The following is a 26,948-nucleotide window of genomic DNA, read 5'->3' on the forward strand; positions in this document are numbered from 1 at the left end:
ATCTGGTGTAAATATTACAAATTGGTTAAAGTTAAACACATTGCAGTTGGTTGCAACTATGTTAGCGTAAACTATTATCTTTCTGGAATCCTGAAATCAAATACTGTGAAGACTACAACTTACAGCCGCCTTAAACTTCACCATTGTGGTCGGGAGAAAGCATGTTTACTGACAACTGTCCCACGAAACACTCGCTGCAAATGAAAATGGCAGAAAAAGTAAAGCATATCTGTTTGAAGTAAATACAGAGGAAAGAATTGGTTTAGTGCACATGTTAGAATTAAAGGTGAAATTAAGAGAGGAGAAAATACTAAAAGGCAAAAGATGTTACAGCTGTACCCAGTCACCACTTTGCATTGCAAATAGCTATACAGAGCGTGCAACTTAGAGATGTTAAGTGACTTTATTTCTCCTTGAAGGAAATATGTCCTCTGCATTTAACCCATGCGGAATTAGTGTACACACACACAGACACACTAGAAGCAGAGCTCAGGAGCAGGGGGTTAGGTGGGCACCTCACCCGTTGATGGTAGAGTGCCGTTTAGTTACTCCCCCACTCATTTATCCTACCAGTCAGGGAATTAAGTGGCCACCCTTCGGATTCAAGTCCGCTTCCCTAACCAGTAGGTCACGGTCCAGATGTGCATGAGGCACTTGGCCTGCTATTTGATGTGTTCAGGCCAGGGTCCATTGTTTTATCTCTCTTCAATGCCCCTCCCTCTTCAGCCTATAAAACTCACGCCAGAGGGGCATATCTGGGCTCGCAGGACTAGGCTACACGTCCAACAAGTAGGTCAGCTTCCCCATTCTCTGACATTTCTTTAACAGGGAAAAGGCTAAGCACGGCATCTGGTAGCCGCATACGTGTTTAGTTACAGCTGCCATGATGTTGAAGGTGAAGCTGGCTGTGCTGACTGCGGTGGTGACAGCGTACATATGGAGAGACACGTTTGACCCTGGTAGGTGTGAGCTCATTTTTATCAAAGAGAGTGAAAGGATGCATGTAACATGTGAATGAGATCAAATGCATGCTCTAACTTGCACACCCTAAAGCATTGCATAACTTTATTACTTACTTGCACAACGGAAAGCTTTACACAACTCTATCATGTAGACTGGGTACATATATTGCTTGCACAGCAAGCCCAAGTTGTGATTTTTGCTATGCACATGCATATTAGTGCCCTCTTTGATCATGGAAAATTTGAACGACACAAGTATCTCCCATCCCATATTTTATGGCATGGCCAATATTTTATGGCATTGTGTCATGTAAGGTTGTTGCAAAATCTAGAGAAATCTGTGAGGTGGTCAGCGGGGGACAGTTGAGACACACATTGGATTGTGTTATTACTTGAACATTCCATTTGTAGGCTAGGTTACTGTTCGCCATATCTGTTCCTGTGTCACATTTTGTTCAGGATGTATTCCTTTTAACCAACGCTAATTTAAATGAAATTAATGAATTTGAACTACAATACTGCAATTGCTATGTTTTTATTTATTCAACTTTCCAACGAACGGTTAGTTAACTATACATCATTAAAAAATAGGTGTCTCAACTGTACCAGGTAGGTGTCTCAACTGTACTCTAGGGTACAGTTGAGACACAGTCAAGACAAAAATACACCTTATGTTTATGAGCTAATTGTGGAAAATATAAACTACTTATGGGTATTATTGATTGATAATATTTTAGTCTACAAGCTAAGGAAATGGCATGTGGAATGTCATGTGGAAAATCACTTATTTTTAGTATCTATTTTTTGTTTGATTTTGTGTGGGCACAAAGTGTCTCAACTGTACTCAGTCTACCCAACCCAGGCATGTTCAATGAAGTAAAAACATTTGAGCAAACTGAAACATTTAAAGTGTAACCTTGCAGTGTTGCGCAGATCTGGCTGAATCTTTCAATACATTTTTTTTTGTACCTTAAAACGATGTTTCCAAAATTGTTTCAGTGGTTCATCAACTCTTAACAGGGTGAACGGCACTTCTGCACTCGCTTCGCAGCCCTTTATTGAACCGCACTATGTAAGTTTGTCAGATCGGGTAGCGGATCTGTAGTTCGATGGAATGAGACAAAAGAAACTACAAATTTGACTTGCATGATGTCGCAATACATCGTACTTTCATAAAATCATGCAACATATTCTACCTTGTCTGTGGACATCGTTATTTGCAAAGCCGCTGCTGGATAAACAAATAGCGTGCGTGCGACAGAGGAAAAGTTCTTTGGTGTTGCTTTAAGGTTTATCATAGGTGCCATTGAGTTCAATACGATTAGGAGTGGTGGTGGTGGTAGGCTAGGGATGACTTTCATTTTTGTAAGGGTTAAGTAAAGCTTGCTGTTCCTGTATAATGTACAGTATTTTGTTAAAATGGTTGCAGCATAATGAGAATGAGGTGATTAACAAACACACGGTAGGCTATAGGCATCACATCTTGATGAAGACTCCAGTGCTGAAGCGTTAGCTGATGCTAATTGGTTTATTAGACTGTTGATAAACAACAGTGATAACAGATGAATGGCAACAGATAACAGAACAGGGTGTGTCTCAAGGTATCAGGTAACTAAAGCCTTTAGGGCCTGTTGGTCATGGTTGCATGGTGTGATGTTTTAGGCCTACAATGTTTTAATGACGATTGTGCAATATGTGATTGTAGCCTACATATGCACTATTATTTACATAACTGCCAATGGTTTTTAATCATGTGAAAGTATGTGACTTGTGTAAGCTCATTACACTGTAAGAAAAAATAGGAAAGGTTTTCTCTTCTTTGGATTGATACAGCAAGTGGTTTACAGTCAGGGAATTAAGTGGCCACCCTTCGGATTCAAGTCCGCTTCCCTAACCAGTAGGTCACGGTCCAGATGTGCATGAGGCACTTGGCCTGCTATTTGATGTGTTCAGGCCAGGGTCCATTGTTTTATCTCTCTTCAATGCCCCTCCCTCTTCAGCCTATAAAACTCACGCCAGAGGGGCATATCTGGGCTCGCAGGACTAGGCTACACGTCCAACAAGTAGGTCAGCTTCCCCATTCTCTGACATTTCTTTAACAGGGAAAAGGCTAAGCACGGCATCCGGTAGCCGCATACGTGATTAGTTACAGCTGCCATCATGTTGAAGGTGAAGCTGGCTGTGCTGACTGCGGTGGTGACGGCGTACATATGGAGAGACACGTTTGACCCTGGTAGGTGTGAGCTCATTTTTATCAAAGAGAGTGAACGGATGCATGTAACATGTGAATGAGATCAAATGCATGCTCTAACTTGCACACCCTAAAGCATTGCATAACTGTATTACTTACTTGCACAACGGAAAGCTTTACACAACTCTATCATGTAGACTGAGTACATACAGTATCTTGCTTGCACAGCAAGCCCAAGTTGTGATTTTTGCTATGCACATGCATATTAGTGCCCTCTTTGATCATGGAAAATTTGAACGACACAAGTATCTCCCATCCCATATTTTATGGCATGGCCAATATTTTATGGCATTGTGTCATGTAAGGTTGTTGCAAAATCTAGAGAAATCTGTGAGGTGGTCAGCGGGGGACAGTTGAGACACACATTGGATTGTGTTATTACTTGAACATTCCATTTGTAGGCTAGGTTACTGTTCGCCATATCTGTTCCTGTGTCACATTTTGTTCATGATGTATTCCTTTTAACCAACGCTAATTTAAATGAAATTAATGAATTTGAACTACAATACTGCAATTGCTATGTTTTTATTTATTCAACTTTCCAACGAACGGTTAGTTAACTATACATCATTAAAAATAGGTGTCTCAACTGTACCAGGTAGGTGTCTCAACTGTACTCTATAGGGTACAGTTGAGACACAGTCAAGACAAAAATACACCTTATGTTTATGAGCTAATTGTGGAAAATATAAACTACTTATGGGTATTATTGATTGATAATATTTTAGTCTACAAGCTAAGGAAATGGCATGTGGAATGTCATGTGGAAAATCACTTCTTTTTAGTATCTATTTTTTGTTTGATTTTGTGTGGGCAAAAAGTGTCTCAACTGTACTCAGTCTACCCAACCCAGGCATGTTCAATGAAGTAAAAACATTTGAGCAAACTGAAACATTTAAAGTGTAACCTTGCAGTGTTGCGCAGATCTGGCTGGATCTTTCAATACATTTTTTTTTTGTACCTTAAAACGATTTTTCCAAAATTGTTTCAGTGGTTCATCAACTCTTAACAGGGTGAACGGCACTTCTGCACTCGCTTCGCAGCCCTTTATCGAACCGCACTATGTAAGTTTGTCAGATCGGGTAGCGGATCTGTAGTTCGATGGAATGAGACAAAAGAAACTACAAATTTGACTTGCATGATGTCGCAATACATCGTACTTTCATAAAATCATGCAACATATTCTACCTTGTCTGTGGACATCTTTATTTGCAAAGCCGCTGCTGGATAAACAAATAGCGTGCGTGCGACAGAGGAAAAGTTCTTTGGTGTTGCTTTAAGGTTTATCATAGGTGCCATTGAGTTCAATACGATTAGGAGTGGTGGTGGTGGTAGGCTAGGGATGACTTTCATTTTTGTAAGGGTTAAGTAAAGCTTGCTGTTCCTGTATAATGTACAGTATTTTGTTAAAATGGTTGCAGCATAATGAGAATGAGGTGATTAACAAACACACGGTAGGCTATAGGCATCACATCTTGATGAAGACTCCAGTGCTGAAGCGTTAGCTGATGCTAATTGGTTTATTAGACTGTTGATAAACAACAGTGATGACAGATGAATGGCAACAGATAACAGAACAGGGTGTGTCTCAAGGTATCAGGTAACTAAAGCCTTTAGGGCCTGTTGGTCATGGTTGCATGGTGTGATGTTTTAGGCCTACAATGTTTTAATGACGATTGTGCAATATGTGATTGTAGCCTACATATGCACTATTATTTACATAACTGCCAATGGTTTTTAATCATGTGAAAGTATGTGACTTGTGTAAGCTCATTACACTGTAAGAAAAAATAGGAAAGGTTTTCTCTTCTTTGGATTGATACAGCAAGTGGTTTATTCCAGTGCAAAATGGCAGAAAGGTTAACAAAGTTTACAAAGGTTCAACCTATGCCTGCCCTCGGCATATTCTCTGGAGTTCTTTCTCCTTCGTCCTATCTGGGTGAACTACTACGTCCTGTCTCAATGACCTACTAAAAGTTACCAACTCAAGTCATTATATGCTGGTCTCAATGCAAATTATTAAGCTGTGTGTGTGTGTGTGTGTGTGTGTTGCAGAGAGTGTGCGGGGGGCCAGAGTGTTGGTGACTGGCGCCAGTATGGGCATTGGTGAGCAAATGGCGTACCACTACGCCCGCTTGGGTGCCCAGCTCATCATCACTGCCAGGAGAGAGAGTGCCTTACAGAAAGTCAGTGTGAACACACACACACACACACACACACACTCCTTGAGCCAGAGAGACAGATTGGTACGATCAGAGGGGAATTAAGTCTCATATTAATTTTTGGCAAGGTATTGCACCCTTGAATTAGAAAATAAGTGATAGCATTGGTAGTAGCTTTGTGTTATCACCCTGTTTGTGTCTATTATGCATGTGGGTGGTTGACATGACATGGCCTTTTTTTGGTCCAATGTGTCAAAGATAGGTAAATTATAAAAAAAATATATCAAAAACTATGGTGATATTGTTCAGAAAATGCTGTTTTATATGAACATGCAGAGCATTCATGGGATTAATCTTCCATTTTTTCACAATTTTCAGCCAAACCAGAAAAAGCTCATATGGCGTGACTGTCCCAGTCACATTTCACAAATTTTGATTTTGAATAAAAACAAGAAAATTTATTTATTTTCTGTTTATTCAATCATATATTGATAACCCAGATGCCTACTTGTGAGTCTGCTTGACTAAAAGTTCAGGCATAATATTGTGAAGCCACCCTTAACTAAAACACTTTGTCCTAGAAATGGATATCATATGGTGTGACGCAATATTACTTTTTTTAAACGGGCAATTGTTTGGAGACCTTTGGGGAGTAGGGGTCCTCCTTCTTTCAGGAGGAAGAACAGCACCTCAGAAGGACACTGAAAGTTACAAGGTGAGTTTTCTCTCTTCATGTTTTCAAAAAAATCAAGTATATCCGGCACTCCTGCTTCAGTTCCCTTTTGCACTGTCTTTTGGTGTGACGCATTTTACGCAAAAATGCCCAAATAAAATTACTTTTCAGTCAATATTACCTTTAAAACTATATTGTCATATTGCAGTTAGCATGTTTTTAGGATGTTGGCATAAAAGCAAATTGCTTAATGTCATGCTAAGTAGGCTACATGAAACCTCATATGGTGTGACCCCATATCATATAGTGTGACCGGGTTTTCTCGTCACACCATATGATTTATTTGTCACACTGTATGATAGAAACTGCATTTTCCTGCATAAATAATGTTTTTTTTCATACATATGTTTAACTCATAATTAAGTGTAATATATATTTTGACATATTTAACATGATTTAACATTTATTATTTAAGATGTGCAAATATTGAATGTATTGCGAATCACACACACATAAAATACAGAAATCACCCCCACACACACTCACTCACTCACTCTACAGCCTTGGATACAAAATATACATATTTTACATTCTAAATATCAATAGTAGTCTGAGAAAATAAATTCTGGTGTTAAAGAAAACAGTAATATTAATGTTGTCTTTAGCACTATAAGAAATTGCAACAATTTAATCTGATTATAATGCAGAAAAACTTTTTAAATTATCTGAATAAATTGTTGAATTTGTCTTTTAACAGATATAAAGAGAATAAACTCAAAGGGGAACTACAAACATTCAGATTGAAGCCCACTATTGAGAAGAGAAAAACTCAGGGAACCCAAGAGCTATACAATATTTGGTGGCATTCTGTTTTGCATAGTTGTGATTTCTAAAAGTGAATCTTTACATGATATGCCTGTCTTAAACTGTCTTTTGTTGCTTGTATACATATAATAAACACATATAATAAATACATATAATACACATTTTTGTATTAACAGATTGTTTTGTGGTGTTATTTATCATATGGCGTGACACCATATCATTTGGTGTGACATCAAGAAATTATGAAAATAAAAAGGCTTTTGGGGTCTAAATCATACAAATATCAACAGATAGAAAATGGGGTCAGCAAAAGTCACAAGCATTTTCTTTCTTTTATATCAAGGTATGTCAAAATGAATATGACGTTTATTAAAAGATTGAGGACATATGCCTTACTCTGTGTATTGATAAGAAATATAGTGTAAAATGTAATACATTTGCGCAAGGAAATCCTAGATCTTGATGAAGTAATGATAGAAGATTATAATACATTGCTCATAATAAAAACAAAATGCCCCATTGTAATTTTACAAACAATAACTTTCATGTCACACCATATGACAATTTTAGTCACTACCACAACTAATTAGTGAATAAATATGAATTTCAACACAAAATCTAAAAGACCATACATATTTTTGGGAATGGAAGGGTCAGTACAACAGGACTAAGTGATTTCCATGCCTAATATCTGGTTTTTTTTTTTTTCAAAAACTTTTTTTCGGCCTAAAACGTCAACCACCCATTTATGAGGGGATATGTTACAGGTGAGTAGGCCAAACATCTTAACTTATAGATATCCCCACAAAACTTCCGTAGATGATTATTTACATTATGTCAATACTTTTTGGTATTGGATGTTTTCTGGAATATTATGTAGGCATATGTAAGTTAGCTATTATCTAATGAAATATGCTAGCCTGGGAAAAACCCAGACGTACTTCCGGCAAATTCGAGATTCACTCTAAAAGTCCGTCTGGCCAAGAACCATAGACAGTAGAACCCATTCTAGACCATTTCCAATTTTCCTAGATCTAGGCACCAATCAGAACCCTTGAGGCGGGCTTTACACGATGACGATAGCGCACCATGTTGAAGAAGCCGTGGTTTTTAAAAAATAACTTCAACGATGGCTGCTGCCGCTTGTTTGAAGCTGCTATCACGTTGGTTTAAGACAGGGAGTTAGACGTTTCTGAACTGCTTCTCTATGTTGGAATAACGCAACATTGTACAAACATGTAAAGGGTACCTATGTGATATCTGCAACAGTGGTAGGCTACTGAAAACGGTTTGATATTCTGTTCATGTAGGCCTACAGTAGCTGGACATGTAGCCGACAGAAAACACATAGGCTACTTTGGAATTGGTGTGCTATGCGAGCATAACTCGAATGCTACAGTTCAGTAGCCTGGCTAGCGCCACCACTTCTCAATGAGACGTGGTCTGGGAACCAAACGTTCATTTTCTCGTATTTGAAAAAAATGCCCAGATCCGATTATTGGGTGCCACGGATGTCTATCAAATGCGTCTGTGCATAGCTCATCATCGTCTTGCTTTCCCACCTGTTCTGTGATTGGTTCCCTATCTCAGGCGAAAATTTGCTCCATGGTCTCCAGGCTGCCTTAGCAGCGTGAATCAAATCGCGCGCAAGGCAGCTTGGGAACACCCAGGCTAACACTTCAGTGTTTGCCTTGAAACAATTCGGGCATAATTGCTTTGAACGTTTCAGTCTCTTGTCCCCCATTCCTGCTTTATATGTCCCGGTCAGCCAGAAAGGACAAATGAAACAAAATGCTCGTTTGAACGTGAACGGTTTTGTTCAGAGCTGAAAATGCAATTGTGTTTGACCGAGGACAGATGTAAATTTCTAGTGACAAAATATTAGCTTTCAGTGTGGCACGATGTCTTTGTAAATTAGTTTAAGTTTAATTAAAAAGTGGTTAATTCTTCCTGCTTCTTTCGTTGCTCTGGTTTTTGGCCTCTCCTACTGCGTCCGAGGCATTTTGATCGGCGTTTTGATATGCTTCTAATAATTCAAATGGGAACGCTAGGGTTGGGCGAATGAAGCCCCATGAGGCTTTGGAAGATTCTTCCTGATTGTATCGTAAGTGTTTCCAGAGAATGTCTAATAAGGGGAGAACTGCCACTCTCGGAAAACTTCCGGTTTCTGAACTGGTTGCAGTTCCTTCTGTGGTTCCACATGAGGGCACTCGTCCACGATTGCAGAATGCATGGAGGTCTATGGAGCGGTACCCCTCAAAATCCACTTTTCTCGGGATATAATTTTTCAAGTCATTTGAATATTGTATTCGAAAGGGGAGACATGGAAAATACACTTGGTTGAGTATTATATTTTTTAAAGTCACTTAATTGTTCTAAAAAGCCTTTCAAACATGTCAATGACGTCACTCATTAGAACAATGCTAGCGTGTTATGGGCAACAACGACCCAACCTGTAAGAAAACAAAAGGACATAAGTACTCGTTCATTCAACTTTTGACCTATAACCCATGTTGAAGTTATACAAACTACAATCAAATCTGAGATTTGTCAACGACAATCAGGTGAAAGAGACAAATTTAGCCGTATAGCTCCATTGACTCCCATTCATTCTGCACGCATGGTGATCGCCCCCAGTGGAAATCTGGTGGAACTGCAACCAAAATTCGGTACAATGGGACTTAATACAGAGTGGCCAGGCTCTCCGTAGACGGGCTCTGGTGTTTCGAAGTGTCAAAGCATCGAATACAAAACAGTGACATCTGGTGGTTAGCAGACATAACGGCGGCTCTCATTAGCGATTAAACAATCACAGACGTCACAAACTGTTCTGTTCCCTTGTGAGTAAAAACTATTAGGCCTTTTGATATGCTTCTAATAATTCGAATTGAAAATGTAATGCGCTTGGTTTTAAAAAATGCTATGTTTCCGTGAATATCTTAAAATGGCCTTGGGAGGGTGGCGTGTTCGTATACCGCGCGCGCGACTGCGGTTCAAATCCCGCCATGTTCATAATTGCCATGAGTTAGCATTATTTGATATTGCATGCTTCTCTATAGTGGTTGTGTTTAAGACTTCATTTGTTTTGCAAAAACTAATGGCAAAATAATGTAGGCTAATTGCTGCAGATGACCACAGCAGTGTCAGATAACAGAAAACATATAAAGGGCATTGTGAAAACATGGGACATTGTGTACAGTGGGGATTGTGAAGTGCTTGTGTAGGGCTACAATTTTAGAAGGGTGCTTGTGCAACAAAACATATGTGTTTATCGAACTCGTAACGCTTTAGGGGCTTGATACAAGCACCGGTGCCCCTGTGTTAAATGTCCCATTTAAACTTTTCAGTGACGTCCGAAGCTTCCTACGTCATCAGTCACGTGACCTTACAACTTTGATACGCGCTCCGATACATTGTGCCGAAGCAGATTGCTTCGCGGAAGTGATACGAGCTTCGGTGCCTTGGTGTCAGACTTCCCATCCCTAGGGAACGCCCTTTGGAAATGGGTTGTGAACGAACCTTCCCCAGACCCACTCTCAGTTACGGCTGATAAGGGTCTGGTTTCAACCGGGCTAGAAATATGCAATAATTTGCCTACATTTCAAGTACAGAAATCCTAACATTGGATTTTTTTTTTTTTAGCCCATTCACCAGTAAGAAATTCCTCCATAGTCATACAATGGACATAAACCAGCTGATAAAACACAAAAAGCTACCCTAAATGCAATGCTGTCACATATTTTCTAATTCTAGGGTGGTACCTTGTCAAAATTCACTATTATTCCTCTTGAAAGGTATAGATTAACCAAAATTAGGGGGTCTAGCTCAAGGACTACTTTATTCGACCACTACTGCCTGGGGCCTGGGGTCAATGGGGGGAATTCTCCCATGTGTGTCAGGGTGCGTATAAGTAAATAAGCGGAAACGGAAATACACACATTTCACTCTGCGCGAATTCTCCCAAATATATACAACTCTTGCGCGCATTCTGCCACTGACTTAAGCACCTTTCCAGCTACGCGCTCCGGAGGGCTGTATTAATGTCAAGCGTCACTATAAGGTGAAACAGCATATTGCTCGATGCCGGTAGTTCTAAATACATGTAGGTTACACAGAATGTTACAAATTAACATTACAGTATCAATTTTGGTGCTTAACTTTATGTTTTCCCCATTACAGTGTCACACAGTGGCATACTCCCCGACATTACCTTATCCATGAGGCTACATTGTTAAACAGTAAAAAACCTGTTACAATCACCAACTTTGGATATTGAAGCTTAGCTTACCAACTGTGCATCTTCAGTTTGACGTGAAGTCATAATCCCATAGCCTACTTCGTTCGAATCTGTCCATTTCTTTTCAATTTCACTGAAGTCATCCATACATTTGCACAGACGTCTGCACTATTGTTGAGCAGCGTTTATATTCGCCTGTCTCTTGATTCAATGGTAATAGAGGCTGGTATTGTTATACTGTATTCGAAACTGCAGGTGTCAGTCTACAGCATGGTTAGCATAGATAAATTGATATTATGAGAATCAGCTGCCATTGAAACTTTTTTTCAACAGTGAGATTTTACTTTCTTTCAACAGTGAGTTTTTTATGGATCTACATGCCTCAACCACGTCCTGAACCTCAAAGCAAAAGTGAAATTTCTTGAAGTAAATTTTTTGTTAGTACGGAGCCCCTAAGGGTCATGAGCAAAATAAAATCTAAAGTTTAGTTTCATGTGCTCACGTGAAACTTTCATGTGCGCACGCAAAAGTTTTATGTGCGCACATGAATGTAAAGTGAAAGTTTCATGTGAAAAGGTTTTGCGTGCGCACACAGAACTTTCATGTGCTCACATGAAAGTTTCACGTGCGCACTGAAAGTTTCGCGGGAGCACATGAAACTAAACTTTAGATTTTTTTTGCTCATGTCCCCTTAGGGGCTCCGTATGTTAGGCTATGTGTTGGCACACAATTTTACAGTAGGCCTTCGCTATTCACCTCACCATGCTTACGTTTTCAAAATCAAAGACTGGTTTGTGTTCTTTCTGGATTTAAATGGCATTCAGAAGGTCAATGAGAAAGTCCACATTCCACGTTTTGATATCAACCTAAACTAGAATGCATTTCCTTAAAGTATATATTTTTGGGGCTTTTATGCCTTTATTGCAGATAGGATAATGACAGGAAGTGAATGAGAGAGAGAGTCGGGGTGGGATCCGGAAAGGACCACGGGGCGGGAATATCGAACCTGGGTCGCCGGCGTACGGTGCAGGTGCCCCAGCCAGTCTGGGGCCTAGAATGCATTTCCGAGGAACTGAGAAAGTGTGCATGCTCTAGTGCGGTCACTAACGTGAGCAGACAGTGGAATATGCTACGATGAACCTGGCGTGATCAAAGAATTCTAACAGTGGCGTAGAGGTCAAAGGTTACGTACATTAACATACATCCAAAATGCCAAAACACATTTTTGATAGTTTCAGCGACCACTAGGTCAAAGGGCACCAAATTATATGTGTGGCCTCACAATGTCCCAAGTCCCTCTACCAAGTTTTGTTTTGAAAAATGAAAGTGTTGCTTAGATATGAGCCTACTTCCTGTGATTATAACGCCTCCTAGTGGTCAAAATACACCAAATGTATCGTGCGTCCTCAGGATGGGGTCCCGAGTCTATGTACCAAGTTTGGTTTCGATACGTGAAAGCGTTCCTGAGATATGAACTACATGAAAATGCATCATATAGTGTTTTGTGAATGTACTCAAGTCAAACTTTCATATAAATGCATAAAGTACGTCCAAAGCGCCACTTTTAAGCTTGTATGCGTTGTCGTTTTCGGGCGAAATGACCTTTTGAATGGGAATCCTATAGGGCCACTACTTTTTTGATACAATCGCGTCAAAATCGCTATTTTTCAAACACTACAAAGGCTCGACACAACATGAAACTTTGATCGAAGTATCATCAATGTCTCTACACATGAACTCGAGCATTGAGAACATTGTTGGTGTACACAGAGTTTACTAAAAGAAAGGTTTTGAACAACTCACTTGTTTTTTCTGCTCACTGTTCAAGTGACAATCTATGGCTAAAGTTTAGCTGACGATATAAAATCCTACTCCACTGTGACTTAGTTCGTGACACTCCTGTTAATAGGCTAAACTAGAAAGAGCTAAAATAACTCACACCAACCTTATTTGCGCCTTTTATTCACATTTGCTCAAAGATTTCATAAGTATAAGCTCGTTGATGTATTCCAAGCGGTTTTTCAGCTCAAGGGACCCTTGGCTGAGGCCGTAAGGCCAAAGCCAAAATGTTACCAGCTTTTGTGAACATGAAACGGAATTCACAAATCCATTCAATGATTTGGATTAGCTTCAAAATGTAATGTCTTCACCCAAACTACACTTTACAGCCATAGTTCATGAATATTGGCCCTGTAGCTTTTCATGTTGTTGTATCATACAATGAACAGACAAACCATAATGTAGAGTTGCCTATGTAATCTAGTCTAATCTCATTGACGCATAACATGTGGCATGGCGTTATTTATTACCACACGTAAATCGTGGCAATAAGAATAGCAGCGTTCAATATGCTGTGGGCAGTGTAGCTCAATTTGAGGGGGCGTCATATCAATGTCATTGCTTATTATTAAAAAGCAGAGGTGCAGAGTCAATAAAACAAAACAAAAATAAAAGAAAGAAATACATTAGGCAGGCAAGTGCCAGTTATTGCTGTCTTTGAAAAGTTCTTTGTTTGGATGAAAGTAGCGCACCAATCTAAGTTTTTCTTAAAGTTGTTTCGTGCGCAGGTTCACCGTTGGTCATTACTTATGGTTAAATAGCCATATTACTTATATAGGTTTAGCCAACTATATGTCAGTCATTTCCATTACAAATAGGCCTAATACAATTTTAGATATTTAATCATTTTTAATCATTTAGTCATTTTGACTACTGGACTAGCCTTCCTGCTTTCTGCAAAACACAATTGATGGAATTGCAACAGTCTTGGGCCATGAAGATGCTTGCTAGCTTCGGATACAGGCATAATCTATTCTAGCCACGGGTAACGTGAAACGATGAGCTGCATAGTTTCCTAATGCATGGTGGAGTGCTACAGCATGACGGTCAATCTTGTAACAACTTGTATGACAAAGAGGCCTAATTGGAGATATTTGCGTGATGCATGCACTTGTTATCACTGGTAACAACGCTTATTATAGCCTATTATTAAACGCCTATTCAAATGGTCAAAACAATGCTCCAAGTGGGGGGACATCCTTCTCCCAAGTCCAATGCCCACTAGGAGATAGTTAACTCCTAATGACATTAACATGCATAGAAACATACTAAATAAACTATAACCTGATATCAATATTCACCGCTATACTGACAATCATACTGGGTATCAAATACATAGTGGAAACTAAAGAAAAAAGTTTGTTGTCAGACATAGCTTCCAGCAGGCAAAAAACGAAGTAAACGTATGCTAACATTCATTCCCTTACCTCGTTGGCAGGAACATTAAACTCTTCATTGAAGTACAACTGGTAAGCCTACTGTACGTTATTAACAGGTTTACGGCTAACTTACTTTGTTCATCAACGCACACTAGTGGTGCTGTTAAGCTCAGCAATCTTGCTTTTTATGAAAGAAGCATGAAACTTTCAGGGTTTGTTCTTGATGACCTAAGCTTTAATTTTAGATCTGGAGGCATTCTCAGTTTGACCTCTGAGGTCAGATAAAGGTCATTGACCTCTGTAATATGTTGTGACACTACAGGTGAATGGGGTAAAAAAATTTAAATAATAGATATCACCATGAAACTTTCTCAGTTGATTACTCATGTTATGCTAAGAAAAAAAATTATTGAAAACTTTTTATATTTTAATGTTTAAATATGCAAATTAGGCCTTCTCATTATATGAGTTCCTCATGCCCAGAAACATGGAAAAACATATTTAGTTTACATTTCTATCACATTTAGATCCTAAGATACAACCATTTCTAATTTCGGGCCTAGAAATTTCATATCACAGAGGTACAGGTGAATTAGAGGATAATAGAAGTAGAAGTCCATAAACCCCTCAGTAATTCTTTTCCCATCTCATATGACAACAAAATGAAAAACATATTTTGAGCCTGACTTTATCAGACAATCTGATTTTGTTTTTTAAAATGTATGCAAATTAGTGCATTTTTAATGAGATAAGGCCTAATTTGCATATTTAAACATTAAAATATATAAAACTTTCAATATTTTTTTTCTTAGCTTGACATGAGTAATCAACTGATAACGTTTCATGGTGATATCTATTTATTTTTTTTACCCCATTCACCTGTAGTGTCACAACATATTACAGAGGTCAGTAAACTAATGCTGTTTATGTTGATGTTAATTAGGGTTGGGTATCGTTTGGGTTTTATCCGATATCGGTGCTAAATTTATACTTTTAAAATGGTGCTGGTGCCGAAACAGTGCCTGAACCGGTACTTTGTTTTTAAAATGTTTTAAATTAAAATGGTCTAAAGCATGAATTGCTTTTTTTTAATTGATTGAACAAATTTGAACATGAAATTGAACTGTTATATTCAATTTACTATCAATATCTCATTGCTACTACGAATAATACATTTAAATGTTAAAACAGCTTGCCATGCATGCACACACAATGGTAAGCTCTGCTTTCAAGTTTACCCAGTGTAGGTGTAACAGAGGTCGTCTCTCCCCTCCCTCGATCACTCTGCGTTGTGTATAAAGGATGGACGCCACAACCAACCTTGATTTTACTGTTTATTGCTCTCTGAAATATATGACAAAACAAACACAAATCAGGCAGGGAGCGAGCCAGTCGCGTCACAGCTCCTCTGCCTCAGGACAGTAGCAAAAGATACACGTCAGACGACACTGACGTTTCCGATGATAAAGGCAAAAACAGCCGACGATCGCAGACAGAGGCAGCAGCACAGCAGCAAGAGGTCCGGTCCAGTTGGGGCGTCACATGAAGCAACCCCGTTGTTCGGCTACAGCTGAACTGACGAAGGGTCAAACGGCACTAGTGTAACCTGCGTTGTGTTGAACCTGCACGATTCTATGGCAAGCCAAGAGTGCCACAATTACGTCTGGTTCTTGCACGTTTTAAGACACAAATGGCGTTAATAACGGCGTTTTTACAGCTTTTACGCCACTTTTTACGGCGCGATTGGAGGTGACGCCGTGAAATGCGCCGTAAAATGCGTGAAAATGCGCCGCTTTTTACGCCGTTCTGAAGCTATTCAAGAGTGCCGTATAATACGCTGTTGTGTGCATTCATTACGCCGTCTTTTACGCCGTATTTGTGTGCACAAAGCGGCGTCGAAGACGGCGTTTTCCTCATATGATCATTTCTCCTCCCTTGGCCCCTCCCACAGTCACTAAATTTGAACTGCTTTCGCCAAAACAGACGATACAATTCAGCACAGATCCTCATGCTGCAAAGTTGACTAACTTTTATGTAGTTTGCCATGTATTTTGTTTGGGTAGCCTAAAAACTACCCCCTGTATGCACTTTGCTGTCATTCTAAATGTGTCTGCCATGCACTGTTTCGTCTAATATACTGCGAAACAGCAGCACCTCGGATCGGGAGGCGAGCGCGCTAACAATTGAGCCAATAGCCCAGGCTACTGGCTCGCATGCCAGCAGCACTCTTGAGGCATCGGGGAGTGAGGTTTACCAACGTTCCACAAGCACAGCTAAGCTAGCTGGCATCCGTTACATAGGCGATTTGCCATAAGGTAGGCTATGTTAAAACCGCTTGCCATAAAACTGCCAGGTCATGGACAACGGCATTTGCAAGCAAGCTAATCTAACAGGGACTCTACTTTCCAGTTAATTCAGTGTGTTCCCAAATGCTTAGCGATAACGTACTGAGATGGTTTCGTAGCCTCTTTGACAGCTGTAACCTACATATTTATGTTTTTGCCAGCTAACTTTTAACATGATCTTCATATTCATTGTGATGCTATATGGGCCTCATGCACATGAAAGATTAATATCACGCCATTATGTTGTTTAACACCGTGAAATAAAGTTTTCACCTTACAACTTTGCTGATAACATTTCAAATAAATGTCAGTTAGCGTATTAGCAAGGATATTGTGTAACGTATAGGCTAGCCTACTGTTGATGTTGTTTCATAGCCTTTTGCTTGTGTGTAGTTAGGCCCACTGCTAGATTTTGACAGGAGCTCGCGATATCGCTTTAAAGTAAGCTATTTTGGCTCACGCAAGCTGTCAAACACTGTCCACTCGCCTATGTGGTGCACCCCTCTGGTTTATCCAGTGTTTATCATATGTTAGCTAACTGTATCTGGATGTGTTGCTATCAGAGCAAGACGTTAGAGATGGCGCATGACATGCAGTGATGCCTCGCATAAAAAAAAAAAAAAACGCTATTTAAGCACCGAAATGAGGCACCGAAATCCACGTTGTTATTCGATGTAGTTACTACCGTTTGTGTCGGCACCGGTGCCATATTAGAACCGTGTTTCGGTGCCCAACCGAATGTTAATGTTGTTGTTGTGGTGTTTACCTGAATTAATGCTTAAGTATGTGACTGTTGTTGTGGTGGTGGTGGCAGAAGTGGAAAGTCTAGCTTCAGAAAGTAAAAGGCCACTTTGGCAAAGTATCGTAACAATCACTTTTTATTACACGTGTACTAATGATCAGTAGGTACAAAAAATACATAATGTCTGGACAACAAGTATGTGATATTACATACTATTACATAGGTTGTTAGACTGTTCTTCATTATGTAGGCCTAGAGGAATAAGGACACCTTAAAATAAAATGTTACCCGAATGCCGTAGTATGCTAATGTTGTTGTGGTGGTGGTCGGTGAAGGAGGTGTTTACCTCAATGAATGCTGTAGTATGTTAATGTAGTTGTTTTGTTGTTGTTTTGGTGATGGTGGTGATGTTTACCTGAATGAATGCTGTATCGTAACACCCCCAATTATCACCACTTTTGTTCAGAAATTGTAAAACAACGATGTTTTTTAACACTTCAAAATAACATTTGCTAAATGAACCTTACATTTTTCAGTAGCCATAGGTGTGTAGATTTGAACAAAATCTGGTTTGGTTCTTAACACGAGCATTTACTGCCTGAAATATCCGATTTTGTTTACCACGCTCGGAGTTATAGTGCTGGCCTGATGGGTCGCCTATTTATGCCGTTTCAACGGCACATGAACCGAGAATTCTCGTCATGAAATTAAAATTCCACTGGAACTCCAAGCGGATGTGTACACGCGGCCTTACAACACTGTTTACAGCTCTTCGAGTCACGGTAAAATGTAATTTTTGGTACATAGCTAATTTAGATACACCTGGTGTGGGTGCTTGCGTTTCTTTAGGAATCAGCCATCTTGGTTTGTATAGAAATGGATATTAGGTGACACATACACAAGATGGCGGAAATACGGGACCGACGGTAATAGGGGGAGTTCCGATAGTTTGTTGTTGTTGTTGACCTGAATGAATGATGTAGTATGTTGATGTTGTTGTTGTGGTGGTGTTTACTCTCTGTGTGTGTTTACTACCTGTCAGGTGGTGGAGCGCTGTGTGGAGCTTGGGGCCCAGAAGGCGCTGTACGTGGTGGGAGACATGTCGGACCCCGCAGACCCCGAGAGAGTCCTCAGACAGGCCGTGGACCTGCTGGGTAGGAGCATGCGCGCACACACACACAGAGGACTGATATCCATAACACACACACACACACACACACACAGGACTGATATCTGCGACACACACTTAAAGGGTGTTAGGATGATTCTAAGGGTCCAGCACTGACAGGGGGCCTCTAAAGAGTCCCCCAATAATACTATATATTATCAGGGGGCCCAGAATTATTGTCTGTCATAGGGCCCAAATTATCTAGCAGCTCCCCTGGCAAGATGCCCATGCTGTAGGCACAAATGCACCTCTACACCGTCATAGATGTTGGGTTTCAAACTGAGCTGGATAGGTTGGATACTTGGATAGGCCCTCTCCTCTTTAGCCCATATCAGTCCATGATTTCCAAAAATAATTGCACATTTTGATTGGTCTAACCACAGGACCTTTTTCCATGTTACATCAGTTTATTTTAAACAATCTCAGGCCTAGATAAGACGGTGGTTTCTGTGTCATGTCTAAATACAGTTTTGGCTGTTGCATGGTAAAGTTTACACTAGCATTCATGAATTGAGTGTCAAACTATGCTCATAGACAATGGTTATCAGAGGTTTTCCTGAGCCCATATAATGATTTTCTTTACAGAAACAGGTCTGGTTTTAATGCAGTGCCATCTGAGGTCCAAAAGGACCACAGCCATCCAATATTGTTTTTCAACTCTATCCCTAGTTTACAAAGATTTCTCTGGATTCTCTGAATATTTTAATGATATTATGTACTGTAGATGATGAACTCCCCAAATACTTCAAAATTTCACGTTAAGAAGCATTGAAATGACATTGCTTCATCATTTGTCCACACAGGTTTACACAAAGCGATGAATACCGCCACATCTTTACTTCTAAGAGACTCTGCCTTTTTGGGATGCTCTTTTTCATACCCAATCATGTTGCCAGTTACCCTAATTAGTTGTGAAACATTCCTTCTTTTGTTTTCTTTATCATTACTAGGGTTGGGTATCGTTTGGGTTTTATCCGATACCGGTGCTAAATTGATACTTTTACAACGGTGCCGGTGCCTTGTTTTTAAAATGTTTTAAATTAAAATGGTCTAAAGCATGAATTGCTTTTTTTTAATTGATGGAACAAATTTGAACATGAAATTGAACTGTTATATTCAATTTACTATCAATATCTCATTGCTACTACGAATAATACATTTAAATGTTAAAACAGCTTGCCATGCATGCACACACAATGGTAAGCTCTGCTTTCAAGTTTACCCAGTGTAGGCGGTTTGCCATACGGTAGGCAATGTTAAAACCGCTTGCCATAAAACTGCCAGGTCATGGACAAAGGCATTTGCAAGCAAGCTAATCTAACAGGGACTCTACTTTCCAGTTAATTCAGTGTGTTCCCAAATGCTTCAAGAAATTTCATGTCTTAACCCATAACAGGCAGTAGTTTTGAACATGTTAGGCTACATGTCGGTGTTGAAGTGTTTAGATTCCCAGCACTAGCCTAGTAGGCATTTTAACAGCAACTATGGCTATGTGCTAACACCAGTCAGATGAGTTTAATTAGCGATAACGTACTAAGATGGTTTCAAAGCCTCTTTGACAGCTGTAACCTACATATTTATGTTTTTGCCAGCTAACTTTTAACATGATCTTCATATTCATTGTGATGCTATATGGGCCTCATGCACATGAAAGATTAATATCATGCCATTATGTTGTTTAACACCGTGAAATAAAGTTTTCACCTTACAACTTTGCTGATAACATTTCAAATAAATGTCAGTTAGCGTATTAGCAAGGATATTGTGTAACGTATAGGCTAGCCTACTGTTGATGTTGTTTCATAGCCTTTTGCTTGTGTGTAGTTAGGCCCAATGCTAGATTTTGACAGAAGCTAGCAATATCGCTTTAAAGTAAGCTATTTGGGCTCACGCAAGCTGTCAAACACCGTCCACTCGCCTATGTGGTGCACCCCTCTATCCAGTGTTTATCATATTGTAATGATCTGAGCCTAGCTGTTCATGACTGTGCTCCCATGATGATGTGCAGTGTGTGTATGTGTGTAATGTTCATGTTCTAAACCATGTTGGTTGACAACGTTGTATGTCCTGTCTGTTGTGTTTAGGTTTGCAGCTGGTTTCAGTGTTCATATCTAGGGTTGATTGGTGTGTGTTTTAGATACAGCCTCATATAGATGTTTAGTGCTGGAGCATAAGGGCCAGGTCTGGCCCGGAATTATGTGTTCGTGTGTTTTGGTGCGTAACCAATAAAAACCATTCTGAGACAACTGTGCAGTTTGTTACAATATGTTAGCTAACTGTATCTGGATGTGTTGCTATCAGAGCAAGACGTTAGAGATGGCGCATGACATGCAGTGATGCCTCGTATAAAAAAAATAAATAAAAAAAACGCTATTTAAGCACCGAAATGAGGCACCGAAATCCATGTTGTTATTTGATGTAGTTACTACCGTTTGTGTCGGCACCGGTGCCATATTAGAACCGTGTTTCGGTGCCCAACCATAATCATTACACAACTTTTTCAGCATTTTGTCACCCCCGTCCCAACTTTTTTTGAAACGTGTTGCTGGTATCAAATTCAAAATTAACATACTATTTTCCATGAAATAGTAAAATTTGTCATTTTCAATATTTGATATGTTTCTGTGTCCTTTTGGCAACTACATATGAGTTTACAAGTTTTGCAGACGTCCCAATTTTTTCTGATTTGGGGTCGTAGTTAGGTGAGCTTTTGACCTGCGATGACCATTGCCCTCTCTGCAGGAGGCCTAGACTACCTGGTGCTGAACCACATTGGGAACAGCCCCTATGGGCTGTGGGACAGGGATGTGGAGTACATCAGGACGCTCATGCAGGTATAGCGCACACCTATGCATCAGGACACTCATGCAGGTATAGGAAATAACACACACTTTTGATAGCCCCAATGATGGTGAACGTAAACTGCCATGCCATAAACAACAGCAACTAGTAGATAGGACTTTTGACACACGGAAAGAACACGCACATTTGATAGCCCCAGCCAGTAATGGTGAACTTGAACGTGATAGTGAACGGGAAACAACTGTACCAAAACATGGACACATCAATGCACAACCCCAATGCATAAAAAATGAATAAATCACCAGAGCCAGCCGCTCCATAATAAAAACATGTCTTATCATCATGCAGTTAAAGGGATATTCCACCATTTGGGGAAATACACTCGTTTCCCACCTCTCTGAGTCTGACAGTAACACTTTTAGCTCCAGCTAATTGAATCAGATTAGACCGTTAGCTTATAGGAGAGATGCTAACGGTCTAATCTGATTCAATGAGCTGGAGCTAAAAGTGCTACTGTCAGACTCAGAGAACGGCTGGATGAATTGGGGAAAGGTAAAACTCAATTGTTAACTCAAGGGGAGGTGGAAAACGAGTGTATTTTCCCAAATGGTGGAATATCCCTTTAACAATGTACGAAGGAGTTTGTTTTTCTCCGCAACCCTGTCTATTACGTCATCTGAATCCAAGTTCATTAGGACCTCTTTCCCTGTCGCCATCAGCATTAGAGCCTCCAAATTATCCTTGAGTATCAGTATCAGTGCTAGTGCTAGCTGAATCTGCACTTGATTTTAAAAACAAATCAGTCAGTTTGCCGCATTTTTCACCGTCAGTCAAAAGTGCATTCTTAGATTTCTCTCCCTTTTTCTCCGCTCCCCCCTTGTGTCGCATGATGCCTCCATTCATTTGTTTTGTTGCTAATCTCAGTCAACAGTATAGCTTCCAATTTCCAACTTCTAATTTTTAACTTCCAACAACCACACAGACGCAGACAGGTTCTACTGAATTCTCTCTTGAAATTCCCAAAAGGCATTGCTTCATTTAAACTTTTGCAACAAATAATCAAATAAAAAATTAATGTGGATTTGTTTTATTTCAAACCATGCAAGTTTTTGAACATCTGAATGAGACATTTTCGCTATGAAACAATGCAGACTGATGTAAAAGTGTGCGACTGTAGACAGTAGAGGGTAACCATGACTGTAATATAAAGACTTGTGTGGTATAAATACTGATCAGATTCCTTATCTCATACGTGTGAAGGATTTAGAGAAGTTTGATTTAGAGAAGATTGGCTAACACTTGACTATCATACATTATTGATGCTTGGAAGGGGGCTGAGAGAAATTATCTTGGGCCCGTTGATTACACTTAAGGAGTCATAAGGTCAATCATACCACACTCTGATTGGCCGGACGGCCTAAACAGCCCACGAGGGACCTTGGGCCTTCTGGCATCCGCCCAAATTCCAGATTACCAGTCCGTCACTTATCCAGGTATAGTGCACACCTGTATTCAGGACACTTATTCAGGTATAGTGCACACACCTGTATTGAGGACACTTATCCAGGTATAATGCACACCTGTATGTTGTATCTGTATGTTTATGGTGCAACTCTCGTCTGCAGATAAACTATGTGAGCTACGTGCAGATGGCTGCCACTGCTCTACCTACACTGGAGCAGAGTGGAGGGGCTGTTGTGGTGGTGTCCTCTCTCCTGGGTGAGTGGAGGGGGGGGGTTGTAGTGGTGGTGTCCTCTCTCCTGGGTGAGTGGAGGGGGGGGTTGTAGTGGTGGTGTCCTCTCTCCTGGGTGAGTGGGGGGGGGGGGGGGGGGGTAGTGGTGGTGTCCTCTCTCCTCGGTGAGTGGGGGGGGGTAGTGGTGGTGTCCTCTCTCCTCGGTGAGTGGGGAGGTTGTAGTGGTGGTGTCCTCTCTCCTGGGTGAGTACCTGCGCTGGAGCAGAATGTAGGGGCTGTTCTGGTGGTGTCGTCTCTACTGAGGAATTTATTCAAAATTCTCATGCAGCTTCTTAAAGGGGAAATCCGGTGTAAAATGGATTTTGAATGTGCTTACTATGATAACGAGCCTTTAAGGTTGAATATTTCAGCTTTACTTACTCCTCTAACACAGTAAAGTAAATAGAGTGTGGATTAAACAAGGCATTTGAGGAATCTTGGGCTTTCAGAAACACTGATTGACATCAATTTCGACCTCTATCTAACCCCAGGTAAGATGACCACGCCATTTGCAGCAGCCTACGCCTCCACCAAGTTTGCCCTGCATGGCTTCTTCGGAACGTTGCAGCATGAGCTGGCCATGCAGGGCAGCAACGTGTCCATCACCATCAGTGTCCTGGGCCTCATCGACACGCCCACCGCCTTGGACAAGATAAGGTGAGAACAGAGACAGACCCATGGAACACCACCAATGGAATAACTTTCCTTTCCACCAACATAATAAACCACCAATGTAATAAAAATCTGCACAAAATCTACAGGTTTTAAACGTAATAAATAATCCCTCCCTCTCACATACTTATACCTTTACGTATTATGCATCACCTTTACCAGGAGCCAAGCAAAGCAACATAGACACCCCTTGTGTTCTTTTGTTATTATTTCACTTAAATAAATGCCATTATGCAGTCTGTGGCAGCCCTAGAACCATATAGTTTAAAATTTAGTATATATTTATAGGGACAGGTCCCAGACACTTTATGCAAAGTTGCTCTGGCATTGTGTTTTGTTTTATGGTCATAAGATGGTTTAGATGGTGACATTTTTTGACAACTATTCCCTTACAACTGATAAAATAGATATAATATGACTAAATCAGTGATTTATTACATTGCTTGGAAGTTAATGTAATATATTTTTTATCCTTCCCACCAATGTAATAAAATCTTGCAAATGATTACATTGGTGGGAAATTGGGTTATTACGTTGGCAGCAGGCAACAGTTATTACGTTGGTGGGAAATTATTACGTTGGCAGGATTATTATGTTTAAAACCTGCAGATTGCAGATTGTGTTACAGACCCACAGCCCAGAGCCCCTGTAGTCCATATGGTTAAACAGACATGCAACATCAGCTTCTCTTCTATGATTCTGTGATTTTTAGACTTTTGATTCTGGCTTAAGAGTGTTCTTGTAATAGAACGGTTTTAAAGTCAGAATGCCATGAGTAGTTGAGGGCCAGATCAGTGTTTCAGGATAGTTTTTTTGTTTTTGGCAGCCGCTAATCCTGCGTATATGGTTCACCATCAATTAACACTAAAATAACATCAGCCGTTCTAACCGACATTCACAACCTCAGCCAATCTAATAATCCAGCAACAGGAACCCAGAACCGAGTTTTATCAGACCCAGGTCTGAGGCAAATTTGGGTCAGAGACGCCCAGGGTTGATTGCAGTGATCTGCATTCAGGAAGAATGCCAAAGCAGCACACAGAGCTGAAGCAGGAGCTGTCCAGAGATTATCTGATTCTGGTGCATGTGTGTTATGGCACACCATAAATACCTCACTTGCAGCCAGCACGTCCACTGAGATCAAATTACCAACACTTGTTTAACAGAAATACGACTATTTTTTTTTCCAAATCAGCTGACCAGCATCCATTTATCAGTGTAATGTTTTTTGTTTGTTTGTTAGTTTGTTTGTTTGTTTGTTTATTTATTGTTTACCTCCAGGGGTTATACCAATGTCACTCCTTACCCGGCGAGTGACGCGGCGCTGCACATCATCAAGGCCGGAGCCACGCGTCAGAAGGAGTCTCATTTCCCATGGTTCCACTGGTTCACCTGCTTCTTCCGCGACTGGTTCCCCTACTTCAGGGACATCTGCATCCAGAGCTCCTTCACCATCCCCACCCACTGACACAGACCACATCTCAAAACGTTTCAAACACGGACCACATCTCAAAACGTTTCAAACACGGACCACATCTCAAAACGTTTCAAACATGGACCACATCTCAGAACTTTCCCAGGACTTCTCAAATGACCCTTAAATTCAACTCAGTGACCTTTCAGATCTTATACACTGCCGTTCAAAAGTTTGGGGTCAGTTAGAAATGTCCATTCCACTACATTATAGACAGTATACCAGCTGAGATCAGTTGTATTGTTTTTTTAATCAGGGCAGCAGTTTTCAGATTACATTGTGCTTACACGTGCTTACATAATTGCAAAAGGGTTCTCCAATGTCTTCTCAGTTAGCCTTTTAAAATGATATCAGATTAGTAAACAGAATGTGTCTGAAACATTGGATGAATGGTTGCTGATAATGGGCATCTATATACTTATGTAGATATTGCATTAAAGATCAGCCATTTCTTTCTACAACAGTCATTTACAACATTAATGATGAAAACAAGGACATTTATAAGTGACCCCAAACTTTTGAACAGTACTATAAGTGTACATGTTTATGTAGGCTGCTTTACTGCAGAGGTGGACCATTTAACAGACTAGGCTAATTGCTTGACACACACACACACACACACACACACACACACACACACACACACACCTTTCAGTGTAGAAATCCACAGAATGAAACATTTAGCCATGGATGAGCAGAATTACTTTCAATATAACAACAACCATCATCCCTAGAAGGCTCTGAAGGGGGCGGTTCCTGAAATAAGAAGTGTTTTTACCGCTGTGAGTTAATGTGCAGCCATTGCACTGCGGCAGCAGCAGGAACTCTTTTCCCTCAGTCTGCTCAACCTAGAGAGGTTAAGACAGGTCACATGTCACACAGGTCACAGGGCTGTCACATTTTTCCTGGACCAACTGGAACACGGGTCAAGTTCCAGAGTGTTTATCATTTGGTGTCATGCTATGTACACTCAGACCTCAAGATTTTGCTTTACACATTTTAAAACATTGTATATTAATTGTGTATTGTCAATAGGTGCTGTTTTAATAAAACCCAGTGTTTTACCGACATATAGGCCTAATTAAGTTGCAATTCCCGTTCTGTCCACAAGATGGTGGTCTGTGTATAACTGACAGACTTTAGGCCTGGTAGATGGCTTCTTTTTAACCACATCACACAATGATGCATAAACAACCAACAAGCAACATGGTAAACATTTACACACATACACAACAGGACATTCTGCCAAAGTCACAACCACGTATCACACAATACACATACACCCGTCACTTCTGATAACAGACAACAGTGAGAACATAGGCCTTGTATATAGCACACACCCCACATCTCAGAGAGGACAGCACAGCCACTAGAGAGAGAGAGAGAAGAAGAGACAGAGATAAATGGAAAGAAAGGCACCTTTGAATTGGAGCAACAGCGGGCGATCTTGGCTCGGAGAGTGCCAGAACCGGAATTTGTCCGGTGCGTTTTAGAGCGGTTGCCTACTCCGGTGTCACCACATACAGACTAAAACAGTCTGAATGTTGGTCCACTGATGCCCTGATAACTGTTCACATTTGGCTTGAGTCCAGAGAGTGAAGGGATAGTTCAAACCCAGACTAACAAGTCATCATCTGCTTGAACTATCTGTCTCTCTCACATACACACACACACACTCTCTCACT

General features: G+C 40.4%; 1 protein-coding gene across 4 annotated transcripts; it reads left to right on the top strand.

Annotated features, from left to right (window-relative positions):
- Positions 1-721: 721 nt before the first annotated feature.
- Positions 722-26,333, top strand: hsd11b1lb (hydroxysteroid (11-beta) dehydrogenase 1-like b). Of its 4 annotated transcripts, none has more exons than XM_042085141.1 (7): positions 722-959; positions 5,269-5,399; positions 18,458-18,569; positions 21,326-21,417; positions 23,011-23,104; positions 23,609-23,774; positions 25,071-26,333. In XM_042085141.1, exons 1-7 carry the CDS (start codon positions 884-886, stop codon positions 25,255-25,257), a joined length of 858 nt encoding a protein of 285 aa, XP_041941075.1. In that variant the 5' UTR covers positions 722-883; the 3' UTR covers positions 25,258-26,333. The 4 variants fall into 4 exon arrangements, with proteins under 4 accessions (XP_041941075.1, XP_041941095.1, XP_041941087.1 ...); XM_042085161.1 differs by having other exon boundaries at positions 764-789; XM_042085153.1 differs by lacking the exon at positions 722-959 and adding an exon at positions 2,933-3,025.
- Positions 26,334-26,948: the final 615 nt, after the last annotated feature.

The sequence above is a fragment of the Alosa sapidissima genome, chromosome 1 (assembly GCF_018492685.1).
Source record: "Alosa sapidissima isolate fAloSap1 chromosome 1, fAloSap1.pri, whole genome shotgun sequence".
In the NCBI taxonomy this organism is placed as follows: Eukaryota; Metazoa; Chordata; class Actinopteri; order Clupeiformes; family Clupeidae; genus Alosa; species Alosa sapidissima.

Coding starts and splice junctions, on each gene's coding strand:
- hsd11b1lb (XM_042085141.1), top strand. CDS start 884: ATGATGTTGAAGGTGAAGCTGGCTGTGCTGACTGCGGTGGTGACAGCG. Junction 18,570..21,325: donor ACAGGCCGTGGACCTGCTGG/GTAGGAGCATGC, acceptor CCCTCTCTGCAG/GAGGCCTAGACTACCTGGTG. Junction 23,775..25,070: donor ACCGCCTTGGACAAGATAAG/GTGAGAACAGAG, acceptor GTTTACCTCCAG/GGGTTATACCAATGTCACTC.